This window comes from Palaemon carinicauda, chromosome 5, assembly GCF_036898095.1.
Source record: "Palaemon carinicauda isolate YSFRI2023 chromosome 5, ASM3689809v2, whole genome shotgun sequence".
NCBI classification, from domain to species: domain Eukaryota; kingdom Metazoa; phylum Arthropoda; class Malacostraca; order Decapoda; family Palaemonidae; genus Palaemon; species Palaemon carinicauda.
In genome coordinates, this window is record NC_090729.1 from 123543008 (window position 1) to 123563158 (window position 20151).

Sequence of the window (20151 nt, forward strand, 5' to 3'; positions counted from 1 at the left end):
TTGAAATGTTCTTCATGAGAGAAATCGCTTTATAAGTTCACGATCTTTTATGTGTGATCTTTTAAAATGTTCTTTATGAGAGAAATCGCTTTTATAAGTTCACCTTCTTTTATGTGTTCTATTAAAATGTTATCTATGAGAGAAATCGCTTTATAAGTTCACGATCTTTTATGTGTGTTCTTTTGAAATGTTCTTCATGAGAGAAATCGCTTTATAAGTTCACGATCTTTTATATGTGTTCTTTTAAAATGTTCTTTATGAGAGAAATCGCTTTTATAAGTTCACCTTCTTTTATGTGTTCTATTAAAATGTTCTCTATGAGAGAAATCGCTTAATAAGTTCACGATCTTTTATGTTTTCTTTTGAAATGTTCTTCATGAGAGAAATCGCTTTATAAGTTCACGATCTTTTATGTGTGTTCTTTTAAAATGTTCTTTATGAGAGAAATCGCTTTTATAAGTTCACCTTCTTTTATGTGTTCTATTAAAATGTTCTCTATGAGAGAAATCGCTTTATAAGTTCACGATCTTTTATGTTTTCTTTTGAAATGTTCTTCATGAGAGAAATCGCTTTATAAGTTCACGATCTTTTATGTGTGTTCTTTTAAAATGTTCTTTATGAGAGAAATCGCTTTTATAAGTTCACCTTCTTTTATGTGTTCTATTAAAATGTTCTCTGAGAGAAATCGCTTTATAAGTTCACGATCTTTTATGTTTTCTTTTGAAATGTTCTTCATGAGAGAAATCGCTTTATAAGTTCACGATCTTTTATGTGTGTTCTTTTAAAATGTTCTTTATGAGAGAAATCGCTTTTATAAGTTCACCTTCTTTTATGTGTTCTTTTAAAATTTTCTCTATGAGAGAAATTGCTTTATAAGTTCACGATCTTTTATGTTTTCTTTTGATATGTTCTTCATGAGAGAAATCGCTATATAAGTTCACAATCTTTTATGTGTGTTCTTTTAAAATGTTCTTTATGAGAGAAATTGCTTTTATAAGTTCACCTTCTTTTATGTGTTCTATTAAAATGTTCTCTATGAGAGAAATCGCTTTATAAGTTCACGATCTTTTATGTTTTCTTTTGAAATGTTCTACATGAGAGAAATCGCTTTATAAGTTCACCTTCTTTTATGTGTGTTCTTTCGAAAAGTTCTTCATGAGAGAAATCGTTTTTTAAGTTCACCTTCTTTTATGTGTTCTATTAAAATGTTCTCTATGAGAGAAATCGCTTTATAAGTTCACGATCTTTTATGTTTTCTTTTGAAATGTTCTTCATGAGAGAAATCGCTTTTATAAGTTCACCTTCTTTTATGTGTTCTATTAAAATGTTCTCTATGAGAGAAATCGCTTTATAAGTTCACGATCTTTTATGTTTTCTTTTGAAATGTTCTTCATGAGAGAAATTGCTTTATAAGTTCACGATCTTTTATGTGTGTTCTTTTAAAATGTTCTTTATGAGAGAAATCGCTTTTATAAATTCACCTTCTTTTATGTGTTCTATTAAAATGTTCTTTATGAGAGAAAATGCTTTATAAGTTCACGATGTTTTATGTTTTCTTTTGAAATGTTCTTCATGAGAGAAATCGCTATATAAGTTCACAATCTTTTATGTGTGTTCTTTTAAAATGTTCTTAACTGGGCTAATATTGAGAAACCTATGCACATCACTTCGTTTAGATTTCTGAACTCATTGCCATTAATTCATTGAATATCTAATTCACTGTAATTCATATCTACAGAAAATAACTCACAAACGTACCACTCTCGTGTTCATTAAAGCGAACTGGTCCCGGATTCAGATTTCCAAAAACTCTTCTTTCATATGTATAAAATATAAACTTGTGAAATATTTCCTGTATGTCTAAAACCAGTGAAATAATTATTCGATGAATTAATGGCAAAGGGTTCCCATATCTAAACGTACAAAAGATGTACACAGGTTTCACGTTATAAGCCACGTCAAGAACATTTATACTGGTCACTTAAAAGATCGTAAACTTGTAAGGTGATTTTATTCATATTTGAATTATATACTACCCACTAAAATAGATAAAGCACACAAAAAAATTGAAGAACAAACTTTTAAATTCAAAAAGTGAAGTTGCCCTGTTCAATAGACAAGAAAATTTGTAGAACTACGATAACTGATGAAGACTGATGTGTTATTTTGGACCGTCACTGAATATTCATATATGTAAATTTGATATAATCAGATGCGAGTCATTATCATAACCAATTTCCCTTGACTCTCCTTCCTTTTAATCGTTGCCAAATATCACCTTATTGAACGCTAATTGATCGATAAAATAAAACTAATGTCCCAGTTTTGTTAGCAATTTAACAATTGACACAGATGTCATGAATAGACAAGCGGAAAACAATTGAAGAAACCATTGAAATCCGAGGCTGAGCAGCGAGCGACCATACCTGTTCTCAAATGTTCTCGTTGTCACTCGTCTGTCATTTAGCACCTGTCGTTTTTTCGCCATTTGGATTTTGCAGACTGTCAGGGACGAAAGACATCGAGTGAAGAATAAGGCGAGTTGTTCAACTGGGTAGTGATTCGAATCTTGCTTCAGTGTAAACAAATAGCTTCTCGTTACAAACTGACCTTAAGGCGAGTTCAAGTGATTACTGATTCGAATCTTGCTTCAGTGTAAACAAATCCCTTCTTGCTACAAACTAACCCTAAGGCGAATTCAACTGGTTACTGAATCGAATCTTGTTTCAGTGTAAACAAATAGCTTCTCGTTACAAACTGACCTTAAGGCAAGTTCAAGTGGTTACTGATTCGAATCTTGCTTCAGTGTAAACAAATAGCTTCTCATTACAAACTGACCTTAAGGCAAGTTCAAGTGATTACTGATTCGAATCTTGCTTCAGTGTAAACAAATCCATTCTTGCTACAAACTAACCCTAAGGCGAATTCAACTGGTTACTGATTCGAATCTTGCTTCAGTGTAAACAAATAGCTTCTCGTTACAAACTGACCTTAAGGCAAGTTCAACTGGGTAGTGATTCGAATCTTGCTTCAGTGCAAACAAATCGCTTCTTGTTACAAACTGACCCTATGGCGAGTTCAACTGGTTAGTGATTCGAATCTTGCTTCAGTGCAAACAAATCGCTTCTTGTTACAAACTGACCCTATGGCGAATTCAACTGGGTAGTTATTAGAATCTTGCTTCAGTGCAAACAAATCGCTTCTTGTTACAAACTGACCCTATGGCGAGTTCAACTGGGTAGTGATTCGAATCTTGCTTCAGTGCAAACAAATCGCTTCTTGTTACAAACTGACCCTATGGCGAGTTCAACTGGTTAGTGATTCGAATCTTGCTTCAGTGCAAACAAATCGCTTCTTGTTACAAACTGACCCTATGGCGAATTCAACTGGGTAGTTATTAGAATCTTGCTTCAGTGCAAACAAATCGCTTCTTGTTACAAACTGACCCTATGGCGAGTTCAACTGGGTAGTGATTCGAATCTTGCTTCAGTGCAAACAAATCGCTTCTCGTTACAAACTGACCTTAAGGCGAGTTCAACTGGGTAGTGATTAGAATCTTGCTTCAGTGCAAACAAATCGCTTCGTTACATACTGACCCTATGGCGAGTTCAACTGGGTAGTGATTCGAATCTTGCTTCAGTGCAAACAAATCGCTTCGTTACATACTGACCCTATGGCGAGTTCAACTGGGTAGTGATTAGAATCTTGCTTCAGTGCAAACAAATCGCTTCTTGTTACAAACTGACCCTATGGCGAGTTCAACTGGTTAGTGATTCGAATCTTGCTTCAGTGCAAACAAATCGCTTCTTGTTACAAACTGACCCTATGGCGAATTCAACTGGGTAGTTATTAGAATCTTGCTTCAGTGCAAACAAATCGCTTCTTGTTACAAACTGACCCTATGGCGAGTTCAACTGGGTAGTGATTCGAATCTTGCTTCAGTGCAAACAAATCGCTTCTCGTTACAAACTGACCTTAAGGCGAGTTCAACTGGGTAGTTATTAGAATCTTGCTTCAGTGCAAACAAATCGCTTCTTGTTACAAACTGACCTTAAGGCGAGTTCAACTGGGTAGTGATTAGAATCTTGCTTCAGTGCAAACAAATCGCTTCTCGTTACAAACTGACCTTAAGGCGAGTTCAACTGGGTAGTTATTAGAATCTTGCTTCAGTGCAAACAAATCGCTTCTTGTTACAAACTGACCCTAAGGCGAGTTCAACTGGGTAGTTATTAGAATCTTGCTTCAGTGCAAACAAATCGCTTCTCGTTACAAACTGACCTTAAGGCGAGTTCAACTGGGTAGTTATAAGAATCTTGCTTCAGTGCAAACAAATCGCTTCTTGTTACAAACTGACCCTATGGCGAGTTCAACTGGGTAGTGATTCAAATCTTGCTTCAGTGCAAACAAATCGCTTCTTGTTACAAACTGACCATATGGCGAGTTCAACTGGTTAGTGATTCGAATCTTGCTTCAGTGCAAACAAATCGCTCCTTGTTACAAAATGACCCTATGGCGAATTCAACTGGTTAGTGATTCGAATCTTGCTTCAGTGCAAACAAATCGCTTCTTGTTACAAACTGACCCTATGGCAAATTCAACTGGGTAGTTATTAGAATCTTGCTTCAGTGCAAACAAATCGCTTCTTGTTACAAACTGACCCTAAGGCGAGTTCAACTGGGTAGTGATTCGAATCTTGCTACAGTGCAAACAAATCGCTCCTTGTTACAAAATGACCCTATGGCGAATTCAACTGGTTAGTGATTCGAATCTTGCTTCAGTGCAAACAAATCGCTTCTTGTTACAAACTGACCCTATGGCAAATTCAACTGGGTAGTTATTAGAATCTTGCTTCAGTGCAAACAAATCGCTTCTTGTTACAAACTGCTCCTATGGCGAATTCAACTGGTTAGTGATTCGAATCTTGCTTCAGTGCAAACAAATCGCTTCTCGTTACAAACTGACCCTAAGGCGAATTCAACTGGGTAGTTATTAGAATCTTGCTTCAGTGCAAACAAATCGCTTCTTGTTACAAACTGACCATATGGCGAGTTCAACTGGTTAGTGATTCGAATCTTGCTTCAGTGCAAACAAATCGCTTCTTGTTACAAACTGACCCTATGGCGAGTTCAACTGGGTAGTGATTCAAATCTTGCTTCAGTGCAAACAAATCGCTTCTTGTTACAAACTGACCCTATGGCGAGTTCAACTGGTTAGTGATTCGAATCTTGCTTCAGTGCAAACAAATCGCTTCTTGTTACAAAATGACCCTAAGGCGAATTCAACTGGTTAGTGATTCGAATCTTGCTTCAGTGCAAACAAATCGATTCTCATTACAAACTGACCATAAGGCGAGTTCAACTGGGTAGTGATTCGAATCTTGCTTCAGTGCAAACAAATCGCTTCTCGTTACAAACTGACCTTAAGGCGAGTTCAACTGGGTAGTTATTAGAATCTTGCTACAGTGAAAACAAATCGCTTCTTGTAACAAACTGACCTTAAGGCGAGTTCAACTGGTTAGTGATTTTAATCTTGCTTCAGTGCAAACAAATCGCTTCTCATTACAAACTGACCATAAGGCGAGTTCAACTGGTTAGTGATTCGAATCTTGCTTCAGTGCTAACAAATCGCTCCTTGTTACAAAATGACCCTATGGCGAATTCAACTGGTTAGTGATTCGAATCTTGCTTCAGTGCAAACAAATCGCTTCTCGTTACAAACTGACCCTAAGGCGAATTCAACTGGGTAGTTATTAGAATCTTGCTTCAGTGAAAACAAATCACTTCTTGTTACAAACTGACCATATGGCGAGTTCAACTGGTTAGTGATTTTAATCTTGCTTCAGTGCAAACAAATCGCTCCTTGTTACAAAATGACCCTATGGCGAATTCAACTGGATAGTGATTCGAATCTTGCTTCAGTGCAAACAAATCGCTTCTCATTACAAACTGACCATAAGGCGAGTTCAACTGGGTAGTGATTAGAATCTTGCTTCAGTGCAAACAAATCGCTTCTCGTTACAAACTGACCTTAAGGCGAGTTCAACTGGGTAGTTATTAGAATCTTGCTTCAGTGCAAACAAATCGCTTCTCGTTACAAACTGACCTTAAGGCGAGTTCAACTGGGTAGTTATTAGAATCTTGCTTCAGTGCAAACAAATCGCTTCTCGTTACAAACTGACCTTAAGGCGAGTTCAACTGGGTAGTTATTAAAATCTTGCTTCAGTGCAAACAAATCGCTTCTCGTTACAAACTGACCTTAAGGCGAGTTCAACTGGGTAGTTATTAGAATCTTGCTTCAGTGAAAACAAATCGCTTCTTGTAACAAACTGACCCTAAGGCGAATTCAACTGGTTACTGATTCGAATCTTGCTTCAGTGCAAACAAATCGCTTCTCGTTACAAACTGACCTTAAGGCGAGTTCAACTGGGTAGTTATTAGAATCTTGCTTCAGTGCAAACAAATCGCTTCTCGTTACAAACTGACCCTAAGGCGAGTTCAACTGGGTAGTTATTAGAATCTTGCTTCAGTGCAAACAAATCGCTTCTCGTTACAAACTGACCTTAAGGCGAGTTCAACTGGGTAGTTATTAGAATCTTGCTTCAGTGCAAACAAATCGCTTCTCGTTACAAACTGACCCTAAGGCGAGTTCAACTGGGTAGTGATTCAAATCTTGCTTCAGTGCAAACAAATCGCTTCTCGTTACAAACTGACCTTAAGGCGAGTTCAACTGGGTAGTTATTAGAATCTTGCTTCAGTGCAAAAAAATCGCTTCTCGTTACAAACTGACCTTAAGGCGAGTTCAACTGGGTAGTTATTAGAATCTTGCTTCAGTGCAAACAAATCGCTTCTCGTTACAAACTGACCCTAAGGCGAGTTCAACTGGGTAGTGATTCAAATCATACTTCAGTGCAAACAAATCACTTCTCGTTACAAACTGACCTTAAGGCGAGTTCAACTGGGTAGTTATTAGAATCTTGCTACAGTGCAAATAAATCGCTTCTCGTTACAAACTGACCCTATGGCGAATTCAACTGGGTAGTTATTAGAATCTTGCTTCAGTGCAAACAAATCGCTTCTTGTAACAAACTGATCCTAAGGCGAGTTCAACTGGGTAGTGATTAGAATCTTGCTTCAGTGCAAACAAATCGCTTCTCGTTACAAACTGACCCTATGGCGAATTCAACTGGGTAGTTATTAGAATCTTGCTTCAGTGCAAACAAATCACTTCTTGTAACAAACTGACCCTAAGGCGAGTTCAACTGGGTAGTTATTAGAATCTTGCTTCAGTGCAAACAAATCGCTTCTCGTTACAAACTGACCCTATGGCGAATTCAACAGGGTAGTTATTAGAATCTTGCTTCAGTGCAAACAAATCGCTTCTTGTAACAAACTGACCCTAAGGCGAGTTCAACTGGGTAGTGATTAGAATCTTGCTTCTGTGCAAACAAATTGCTTCTCGTTACAAACTGACTTGAAGGCGAGTTGAACTGGGTAGTTATTAGAATCTTGCTTCAGTGCAAACAAATCGCTTCTCGTTACAAACTGACCCTATGGCGAATTCAACTGGGTAGTTATTAGAATCTTGCTTCAGTGCAAACAAATCGCTTCTTGTAACAAACTGACCCTAAGGCGAGTTCAACTGGGTAGTGATTAGAATCTTGCTTCAGTGCAAACAAATCGCTTCTCGTTACAAACTGACTTTAAGGCGAGTTCAACTGGGTAGTGATTAGAATCTTGCTTCAGTGCAAACAAATCGCTTCTCGTTACAAACTGACCTTAAGGCGAGTTCAACTGGGTAGTTATTAGAATCTTGCTTCAGTGCAAACAAATCGCTTCTCGTTACAAACTGACCTTAAGGCGAGTTCAACTGGGTAGTGATTAGAATCTTGCTTCAGTGCAAACAAATCGCTTCTCGTTACAAACTGACCTTAAGGCGAGTTCAACTGGGTAGTTATTAGAATCTTGCTTCAGTGCAAACAAATCGCTTCTCGTTACAAACTGACCCTATGGCGAATTCAACTGGGTAGTTATTAGAATCTTGCTTCAGTGCAAACAAATCGCTTCTTGTTACAAACTGCTCCTATGGCGAATTCAACTGGGTAGTGATTCGAATCTTGCTTCAGTGCAAACAAATCGCTTCTCGTTACAAACTGACCCTAAGGCGAATTCAACTGGGTAGTTATTAGAATCTTGCTTCAGTGCAAACAAATCGCTTCTTGTTACAAACTGACCATATGGCGAGTTCAACTGGTTAGTGATTCGAATCTTGCTTCAGTGCAAACAAATCGCTTCTTGTTACAAACTGACCCTATGGCGAGTTCAACTGGGTAGTGATTCAAATCTTGCTTCAGTGCAAACAAATCGCTTCTTGTTACAAACTGACCCTATGGCGAGTTCAACTGGGTAGTGATTCAAATCTTGCTTCAGTGCAAACAAATCGCTTCTTGTTACAAACTGACCCTATGGCGAGTTCAACTGGTTAGTGATTCGAATCTTGCTTCAGTGCAAACAAATCGCTCCTTGTTACAAAATGACCCTAAGGCGAATTCAACTGGTTAGTGATTCGAATCTTGCTTCAGTGCAAACAAATCGCTTCTCATTACAAACTGACCATAAGGCGAGTTCAACTGGTTAGTGATTCGAATCTTGCTTCAGTGCTAACAAATCGCTCCTTGTTACAAAATGACCCTATGGCGAATTCAACTGGTTAGTGATTCGAATCTTGCTTCAGTGCGAACAAATCGCTTCTCGTTACAAACTGACCCTAAGGCGAATTCAACTGGGTAGTTATTAGAATCTTGCTTCAGTGAAAACAAATCGCTTCTTGTTACAAACTGACCATATGGCGAGTTCAACTGGTTAGTGATTTTAATCTTGCTTCAGTGCAAACAAATCGCTCCTTGTTACAAAATGACCCTATGGCGAATTCAACTGGATAGTGATTCGAATCTTGCTTCAGTGCAAACAAATCGCTTCTCATTACAAACTGACCATAAGGCGAGTTCAACTGGGTAGTGATTAGAATCTTGCTTCAGTGCAAACAAATCGCTTCTCGTTACAAACTGACCTTAAGGCGAGTTCAACTGGGTAGTTATTAGAATCTTGCTTCAGTGCAAACAAATCGCTTCTCGTTACAAACTGACCTTAAGGCGAGTTCAACTGGGTAGTTATTAGAATCTTGCTTCAGTGCAAACAAATCGCTTCTCGTTACAAACTGACCTTAAGGCGAGTTCAACTGGGTAGTTATTAAAATCTTGCTTCAGTGCAAACAAATCGCTTCTCGTTACAAACTGACCTTAAGGCGAGTTCAACTGGGTAGTTATTAGAATCTTGCTTCAGTGAAAACAAATCGCTTCTTGTAACAAACTGACCCTAAGGCGAATTCAACTGGTTACTGATTCGAATCTTGCTTCAGTGCAAACAAATCGCTTCTCGTTACAAACTGACCTTAAGGCGAGTTCAACTGGGTAGTTATTAGAATCTTGCTTCAGTGCAAACAAATCGCTTCTCGTTACAAACTGACCCTAAGGCGAGTTCAACTGGGTAGTTATTAGAATCTTGCTTCAGTGCAAACAAATCGCTTCTCGTTACAAACTGACCTTAAGGCGAGTTCAACTGGGTAGTTATTAGAATCTTGCTTCAGTGCAAACAAATCGCTTCTCGTTACAAACTGACCCTAAGGCGAGTTCAACTGGGTAGTGATTCAAATCTTGCTTCAGTGCAAACAAATCGCTTCTCGTTACAAACTGACCTTAAGGCGAGTTCAACTGGGTAGTTATTAGAATCTTGCTTCAGTGCAAAAAAATCGCTTCTCGTTACAAACTGACCTTAAGGCGAGTTCAACTGGGTAGTTATTAGAATCTTGCTTCAGTGCAAACAAATCGCTTCTCGTTACAAACTGACCCTAAGGCGAGTTCAACTGGGTAGTGATTCAAATCATACTTCAGTGCAAACAAATCACTTCTCGTTACAAACTGACCTTAAGGCGAGTTCAACTGGGTAGTTATTAGAATCTTGAAACAGTGCAAATAAATCGCTTCTCGTTACAAACTGACCCTATGGCGAATTCAACTGGGTAGTTATTAGAATCTTGCTTCAGTGCAAACAAATCGCTTCTTGTAACAAACTGATCCTAAGGCGAGTTCAACTGGGTAGTGATTAGAATCTTGCTTCAGTGCAAACAAATCGCTTCTCGTTACAAACTGACCCTATGGCGAATTCAACTGGGTAGTTATTAGAATCTTGCTTCAGTGCAAACAAATCACTTCTTGTAACAAACTGACCCTAAGGCGAGTTCAACTGGGTAGTTATTAGAATCTTGCTTCAGTGCAAACAAATCGCTTCTCGTTACAAACTGACCCTATGGCGAATTCAACAGGGTAGTTATTAGAATCTTGCTTCAGTGCAAACAAATCGCTTCTTGTAACAAACTGACCCTAAGGCGAGTTCAACTGGGTAGTGATTAGAATCTTGCTTCTGTGCAAACAAATTGCTTCTCGTTACAAACTGACTTGAAGGCGAGTTGAACTGGGTAGTTATTAGAATCTTGCTTCAGTGCAAACAAATCGCTTCTCGTTACAAACTGACCCTATGGCGAATTCAACTGGGTAGTTATTAGAATCTTGCTTCAGTGCAAACAAATCGCTTCTTGTAACAAACTGACCCTAAGGCGAGTTCAACTGGGTAGTGATTAGAATCTTGCTTCAGTGCAAACAAATCGCTTCTCGTTACAAACTGACTTTAAGGCGAGTTCAACTGGGTAGTGATTAGAATCTTGCTTCAGTGCAAACAAATCGCTTCTCGTTACAAACTGACCTTAAGGCGAGTTCAACTGGGTAGTTATTAGAATCTTGCTTCAGTGCAAACAAATCGCTTCTCGTTACAAACTGACCTTAAGGCGAGTTCAACTGGGTAGTGATTAGAATCTTGCTTCAGTGCAAACAAATCGCTTCTCGTTACAAACTGACCTTAAGGCGAGTTCAACTGGGTAGTTATTAGAATCTTGCTTCAGTGCAAACAAATCGCTTCTCGTTACAAACTGACCCTATGGCAAATTCAACTGGGTAGTTATTAGAATCTTGCTTCAGTGCAAACAAATCGCTTCTTGTAACAAACTGACCCTAAGGCGAGTTCAACTGGGTAGTGATTAGAATCTTGCTTCAGTGCAAACAAATCGCTTCTCGTTACAAACTGACCCTATGGCGAATTCAACTGGGTAGTTATTAGAATCTTGCTTCAGTGCAAACAAATCGCTTCTTGTAACAAACTGACCCTAAGGCGAGTTCAACTGGGTAGTTATTAGAATCTTGCTTCAGTTCAAACAAATCGCTTCTCGTTACAAACTGACCCTATGGCGAATTCAACTGGGTAGTTATTAGAATCTTGCTTCAGTGCAAACAAATCGCTTCTTGTAACAAACTGACCCTAAGGCGAGTTCAACTGGGTAGTTATTAGAATCTTGCTTCAGTGCAAACAAATCGCTTCTTGTAACAAACTGACCCTAAGGCGAGTTCAACTGGGTAGTGATAAAATCTTGCTTCAGTGCAAACAAATCGCTTCTTGTAACAAACTGACCCTAAGGCGAGTTCAACTGGGTAGTTATTAGAATCTTGCTTCAGTGCAAACAAATCGCTTCTCGTTACAAACTGACCCTAAGGCGAGTTCAACTGGGTAGTGATTCAAATCTTGCTTCAGTGCAAACAAATCGCTTCTTGTAACAAACTGACCCTAAGGCGAGTTCAACTGGGTAGTGATTAGAATCTTGCTTCAGTGCAAACAAATCGCTTCTCGTTACAAACTGACCCTATGGCGAATTCAACTGGGTAGTTATTAGAATCTTGCTTCAGTGCAAACAAATCGCTTCTTGTAACAAACTGACCCTAAGGCGAGTTCAACTGTGTAGTTATTAGAATCTTGCTTCAGTGCAAACAAATTGCTTCTTGTAACAAACTGACCCTAAGGCGAGTTCAACTGGGTAGTTATTAGAATCTTGCTTCAGTGCAAACAAATCGCTTCTTGTAACAAACTGACCCTAAGGCGAGTTCAACTGGGTAGTGATTAGAATCTTGCTTCAGTGCAAACAAATCGCTTCTCGTTACAAACTGACCTTAAGGCGAGTTCAACTGGGTAGTTATTAGAATCTTGCTTCAGTGCAAACAAATCGCTTCTTGTTACAAACTGACCATAAGGCGAGATCAACTGGGTGGTGAATAGAATCTTGCTTCATTGCTGACAAATCTCTTCTTGTTACAGACTGATCCTAAGAGGAGTTCAACTGGTTAGTGATTCGAATCTTGCTTCAGTGCAAACAAATCGCTTCTTGTTACAAACTGACCCACTGACGTATTCCTATTTGCATTGTGTGGAACATTGAGAACTATAGTGATGGTATCATTTACAAATGCATTTCAGATTTTAAAAATGCAATGAGAGGGACTAAGTAAGCAAAAGCCATTCAGAAAAAGATTCCAACCTTTATTGATAGTTTTCCAACCATGGCCTGGTTTCTTGTAAGATTTTAGGGTTAAGAAACAATAATTTATATGTTCAAATAAGATATGTCCAGATGCCCCGTTGGTCAATTGGTTTCACAAATGCTTTAGCTGTTCAACGTGGTGCATTACACAGAACTTATCACTCAACATTTATGTGGAGTGAAGTGATTCTAGAACTGAACATTTTTGGTTGCAAAAACTTTTGTAATTGAACTACATTTAGGGAAAACGAAGTTGAACATTTTTTATGTGGAAACGTTTTAAGATAAGACTGATTATGCTTAGGGTTGACTACTTAGGACTTCAGACTGCACCTTATCTTCTCCCCGAAGAAGAAGAAACTTCACACGGTTCAAACTTTAGATTCTCAGTAAATCTTTTCGAGTGAGGATGCAAGCCTAACACCTTTCAACCCAGTCTAAATGATAAGTCCCCTCAGTCGACTAAATACTTGGTAAAACATTCCCTGTATAGTTCATTAGAAACACACACATATAAACACATACATAAACACACATATGTAAATATGTATGCATAAAACTCTCAAGAACATATGATGGTAAGATGCAATGAGCCATAATGAAAAAGAAAAATTGTTGAGAGAATTCGACTGGTTGCGTCCATACGACATCATCTAGAGGACTGAAATACTGAGAGATTTCAGTTCAGTAGAAACATACACACACATACACGATAAACACGCAAACATCCATATATATATATATATATATATATATATATATATATATATATATATATATATATATATATATGGATATGTAGGCTAAATGTGGCCGAGTTGCTAAGTCAATGGAACCTCAGTTTCTTGGGCCCGGGTTCGATTCCCCGGCCACCCAGAAGCTATTATCTTTGAGTTGATTCCCCCTTGGGTCTCTCCTCACGAGGTAGAGAGAATCCAGATACTAGGAGTATAATATGTAGCTTACATGTATATGAAAAACACGTCTAAATGTGCAAAATTATCATATATATGTACTGTATATATACGGTATATATAAATTAGACAGGACACTTTTATACTTTGAAACAATGAGTCCCCAAAAAACCATTGATATTAAATTTCCTTTAATTCAGGGAGGAATCAATTAAAAAAGGAATTATGTGTGATAAGTTCTAGTTTTTCAAATAAACCACAAAATAATGCGGTTTAATATCAAATTCACTCTGTGATAAATACTTCTGCCCGAGCAAGGATTCCAACCTATTAATGATAAATACTTCTGCCCGAGCAAGGATTCCAACCTATTAATGATAAATACTTCTGCCCGAGCAAGGATTCCAACCTATTAATGATAAATACTTCTGCCCGAGCAAGGATTCCAACCTATTAATGATAAATACTTCTGCCCGAGCAAGGATTCCAACCTATTAATGATAAATACTTCTGCCCGAGCAAGGATTCCAACCTATTAATGATAAATACTTCTGCCCGAGCAAGGATTCCAACCTATTAATGATAAATACTTCTGCCCGAGCAAGGATTCCAACCTATTAATGATAAATACTTCTGCCCGAGCAAGGATTCGAACCTATTAGCGATAAATACTTCTGCCCGAGCAAGGATTCGAACCTATGTGCGATAGAAACCAAAGTAAACATTTGACTTGACCCCATTCGGCTGTCAAGAGAGATAAGTATTTGTGACTTATTTGAAAAAAATAAAAATAAATATGGAAATCGAGTGTTAGTGATAAAATTATCGGGGTGCAGACAAGTGTTACATACTTATTTGAATTGAATATCAAGTACATATCATGAATTCGATATGATTAGATACAGCCGTCAGACTATATTATAATGTTTACTCTTATTTCAATCTTTCAAAAATTCGAATCCTTCGCCGGCTAGAAAAATTTAGCATTGAAGGAATTCGATATTCAAGAGTATTTGTGGCTTACTTGAAAAAGAAAATTACAAGTGTTAGTAATAAAATTATCACACACATACAAATATATATATATATATATATATATATATATACACACATACATACACAAACATATACTGTATATATATAAATGTATATATATATATATATTATATATATATATATATATATATATATATATATATAGAGAGAGAGAGAGAGAGAGAGAGAGAGAGAGAGAGAGAGAGAGAGAGAGAGAGAGAGAGAGACCTTGACTTTCATATAAAGAGATTATGCTAGAATTCAATCCAATATAAGCTAAGAAATTTGTTTTATAATAATAATAATAATAATAATAATAATAATAATAATAATAATAATAATAATAATAATAATAATAATAATAATAACTAGAATCTGGATCCGGTACCAAAGTTAGTGGAGTCGTCAATGGCCAAAGATCTATTTGTGGTGAAAATTTCGTAAAAATACATCAGTTTGTTTTTTACGCCATCTTTAAAATAAAAATGCAAATCCTTTTCCGCATAATCTCCAAATTTTAACAGGGAGAGAATTTCGTAAAAATGTGTCAAGCAGTTTTGACGTAATCCTGTAATTATAAGAGTCCCATCTGTGGAAGAGGCATGGAAATGAAATGAAGATTAATGAGAGTTAATGATCCATGGAAGGGAGCCTTGGCAATATCCGTTCCAAATACGAGACAGTTACGTTTGAGGGAAAGTTCGAGAAAGTGCCGTTTGATTTCTCCAGTAACTGTCGCTTCTTCTTACGTCGATTCGCAATCAGGATCTAGGCCTTTGGCTAAAAGTTGCTGATCTTTGTGAATAATGATAACAATGCTTATACAACCGTGTCCATGCACAACTATAGTCAATTATTTTAGCGGAACAGATTTGCACCGACTCGCAGGGGTGCCCTTTTAGCTCGGAAAATTTCCTAATAGCTGATTGGTCGGAAGTATTTTCGTCCGAATACCATCATTGTTTTCAAATGATTACCAAGTAATGTGAATCGAAACTTATTTATTAATATAAATTTCTCCCTTAATTATAGGTTTTGTCAATAAATAATGTTAAATAAATATATTATAAAGTATCGTGATGGTAAATATAAATTTAATAACAACACCCGCCGAAGTCAACGACAGGAGCTTTTTTTCGGATGCACGCTGCATAATTTTGTTACTTTTCATATATTTCACCACAATTTGAGACAAATTATTCAAGGAATAAAGAAAAACATGTTATTATAAACTTACTTTCAATACCAGAATCTACTAAAACCGTGGAATTGATAAAATTAACTCCTGGTGAAAATAGCGGTTCGGTTAAAGCAAGACTCACATAGAGTGGGTCCTGGGTAAAACGAGCATTCTACTATCTAACACCAAAGAGAGAATGGAAAGGAGATTGTAACTTGGCGGAGAATTCGTTTAATTGTGATTTTCATGCAATTCATGCAACACCACAGTATCCTCAACCGAAAATATTGCTATCAATAGAACCTAAAACGTTACGAAAAAAATAACAAACCCTTTCTATACGGACTTCCATCATAAGCCTTAAGTCGTATAAAAAAAGGGTAACAGAGAGATTTCAGTTGAGATGTTGGAACACACACATATGCATGCGTGTGTGACATCACTGATTTATTTAGCATGTGTACAAGCTACATATTTTACACAATACACTAGAATCTAAACTTTTACGAGAAAAAAAAAAAAAAACAGAAAACCCATTCTATACAGACTTATTGTACATCATAGACCTATGATGTAAGACCGTATAGAAAGGGGTTATTTTTTTTAAAGATTTAGATTTCATTAATAGCAACATTTTCGGTTTGAGGATACTGTAGTGTTACATAAATTGCATAAAAATCACAATTAAACCAATTCATAATTTCGAGTTACAATCTCCCTTCCATTCCCTCTTTGGTGTTTGAGAGTAGAATGCTCGTTTTACCCAGGACCCACTCTATGCGAGTCTTGCTTTTACCTAACCGCTATTTTCACCATTAGTTAGTTTTATTAATTCCACGTTTTTAGTAGATTATGGTATTCAAAGTAAGTTTATAATAACATATTTTTCTTTATTCTCAGTATAATTTGTCTCAATTTGTGTTGAAATATGTGAAAAGTAACAAAATTATGCAGGGTGCATCCAAAAACAAGCTCCTGTTGTTGACTTCGGCGGGTGTTGTTATTAAATTTAGATTTACCATCACGATACTTTATAATATATCTATTTATTTAACATTATTAATTGCCAAAATCTATATCTAAGTGAGAAATTTAGATTAGTAAATAAGTTTTGATTCACATTACTTGGTAATCATTTGAAAACAATGATGGCATTCGGTCAAAAATACTTCCGACCAATCAGCTATTAAGAAATTTTCCAAGCTAAAAGGGCACCCCTGCGAGTCGGTGCAATTATGCCTCGCTAAAAAAATTGACTATAGTTTACTTGAGAGAGAGAGAGAGAGAGAGAGAGAGAGAGAGAGAGAGAGAGAGAGAGAGAGAGAGAGAGAGAGAGAAATTGTCACAATATCTATCAATAATTTTAATCCATATCAATAGTTCATACAACAGTAAAAACCACATGAAAACATCACATTTTTAAACAAGAATATTTTTTCAAATATTCTTAACGAACATAATTATAATAAAATCTAAATTGATGACCAATTCCTCTTAACACCTGACAAACCAAGTGCTCTTATCATACAGCATACATTAATGGAACACCTGGCTTAATCTATGAGCACTCTGTAATCAATTCGATATTAGAGTTCATGGGCTGGGACCATGCGAGTAATATTGAGCTGTATTATATAAATGCGTTATGAAAAAAAGAATATATATATATATATATATATATATATATATATATATATATATATATATATATATATATATATATATATATATATATATGAGCACCCTACAAACAGTCAACCACGGATACAGTATTCACCAATCACACACACCATGCCTGTGTTTCTTAAAAAATACCCATAAAACAAACTAAGGAAATTAAATAATTTTTTGGCGCCATGATGGTATCAGCTGATTCGTTTCGTTTAACATTTTCCATTTTCTCTTCGAACTGCAATATCGTAGTTTGACGCTACAATACTTTCGCTCGCTATCATCGGCTGAAGGTTGGCAAAAAACCTCGGACAAACTGTAGGGATTATGGCTGTCGAGATTTTGGGTATGTCGTTAACTTGGCGTGTAGGGATTGCGGCTTCGGGCTTGTGGCTGTCGGGTCTAAGGCTTTCGGCATTCTGTCCGGCGCCTCCTACAAACATTAACCCTTTCATACTGTATCCACTACTTTTTTTCATCATCTTACCACTACTGTACATTCTCAGACTTCTCCCATCATTTAATCTATACAGATAAAATGTAAACACTTGAACACAAAAACCTTCTTTCAGACACTGTTTTTACAGCAACCAGTCAACTTTATGTCTGCACCTTTCATGGTAAATTGATAGGTAAGGAACAGTGTGGGTCGGGGCAAGGAAGGAGAATAAGCGAGGGCCAAACAAAGAACTGCACACTTGGAATGTTATTATGAAATCCCAGAACAAATGGTAGCTACAGAAAACAAGGAGCCATGTACCAGCTATTTACATCGGCCAATGACATTATGCCATCCTTTAAACGTACTGTATTATGGCTAATATAGTGGTAACGTGTTCGCCTAGCATTCGCTTGGTAGCAGATCGACCCTAGCCTGGTACCATGAGTTTCAACTGTTTACTGGGGAGGCCACTGCTGTGGTTGGATACCACAATGGGGAGTTGGGCTTGGCCGGCTGACGTTCTTGCGAGCATCTATTCTGATGAAACTGGAACCGAAACCTGACACCATTTACCTTTAGTAAAAGACACCCAGTAAACGGCAGAGGTAGAAACCACACACCCCTTTCAATAGCCGAAGCTGTGAGCATCTCAGCATAGAAACTTCATCTAAACATACGGCAAGAGTACGATCATGTCATCCCACCCAAGTGGAGATATTACTCCAGAATGAGCAATGACCCAACGTTACTAGAAAAGCTATTTAGGAATGATACTTTGACAGTTAAATTTGACACAACATGAGTAAAAGGTAACCAAGACAATGCCAAAAAACTGTCTGATATCTGTATGACTGCTTCATCAAATATGAATATACATTATACAGAAGCCTGAAGTTTTTATATATAATTTACATGATGAATTTCTACTTTACAGATATACCTTTCATAAACTGACATTAATTAAAATTTACATATAGTTATTTATAAATTCTATGAGGTTTTATAGATCACGTGGTACATGTTAACCAAGTAATTTACATACATTAACTTATATGGGTATTGATGATTTCTCAATGGTTTTTTTATTGAATCAATATTCATTAGTTACCCATACCTAAGCTACGGCTATTATCAGCAATTCTAAATAGTGTGGCTTCGCTTTGGCTTAAAATTTGATTTTAAACCGTCACTTACCTTTAACTGAATACCGTAGAAACATAAAAAGGTTTAAAAGTTAAGGCATTCTATTCAACAGAACCCCCTTGTGTAAAACTTATAAAACTCTTCTATTTTGTTTTCAGATTTATCTTAAATTAGTAAATTTTATGTAGACCCTTTTATGGTTTTCAGGTTAAGTTCTAAATTGCAAAATATATAATCAGTGTTATTGTTTTCAAAGCATCTCACGTCATTTTCAAGTGTAAGTTTGGATTATTTGGAATAATTCTATGCTGTGTAATCTTTTCCCTGGGTATTATTTAACACATGCTTATGTTTTAACGGGATGTACAGTCTAACCATTAAAACATTGGAGAGAAATCACTATTCACGTTTGAGAGGAAACACTAAGCACGTTGGAGAGGAGATACGTAGTGGCTGTATAGACATTATAACATAACAATACTTAAATATTTTTTATTTCCACAGGGAATATGGTCTTCACAATGTAAAATCAGGTGAAAAATATGTCAGAATTTACATGGAACTGAAAGGTAATATCCAAGTAATATATACGAATGACCATATGGCATATAAAGTGTATGGAAGAATGAAAAAGCCTCAAGGACTAACCAAAAAGCGCTGAAAACATCACCATAACCAAAAGCAAAATCTATATTTAACAACGGCGAATCTGTAAAATTCCAAAGAATCCAATTAGATATGATAAAGATGCCAAAAAAATTGGTCAAAGTGATCATTGCCTTATCTATAATGGCACTTCTACTCTACAACCTGGACCTTAATAATGGGTCGGACAACCCTAACGACTTCATTCAGCTACTCAGTGATAAACTTCCATACAGCAAATTAACTTCATCATCAACTGACTACACAGCTAACTTTATTGGGGATGGTGAATTCAATGGTACAAATGAGCTTGGTGTAATGGAGAAGAATAAAGTTCCAAGAAACATTATTCTTTGGACAACATGGAGAAGTGGATCTACGTACACGGGCGAGCTATTGGCCAACGCGTTGCCCAACACATTTTACAGGTATTATGCTCTATGTATTTCAAGTTTCTTTCTGTTGAATATTTTATCCATTACCCTGTATTTGAAAATGTATTTGTTCTTATACATCCTTAGGACTACTACAATACGCAAATCAGAACAAATCAAGAAATAATTAAACATAGTAATTACTCAACTATAGTCCATTTCTTTTAGCGATGCAGATTTGCACCGACCGACTCGCAGCGGTGCCCTTTTAGC

The 20151-nt window shown here is 36.8% G+C and overlaps 2 protein-coding genes across 3 annotated transcripts in view; one reads left to right on the forward strand and one right to left on the reverse strand.

Annotated features, from left to right (window-relative positions):
- LOC137641459 (uncharacterized) overlaps positions 1-20151 on the reverse strand; it is a 256984-nt gene that overhangs the window by 179878 nt on the left and 56955 nt on the right. The window lies entirely within an intron of this gene.
- Positions 15106-20151, forward strand: part of LOC137640557 (carbohydrate sulfotransferase 3-like) — a 12528-nt gene continuing 7482 nt past the window's right edge. The window contains exons 1-2 of the mRNA XM_068373072.1: positions 15106-15151; positions 19364-19932. Of these exons, the coding sequence (XP_068229173.1) occupies positions 19598-19932 (335 nt within the window). The 5' untranslated portion in view covers positions 15106-15151; positions 19364-19597. The remainder of the gene's footprint in view (positions 15152-19363; positions 19933-20151) is intronic.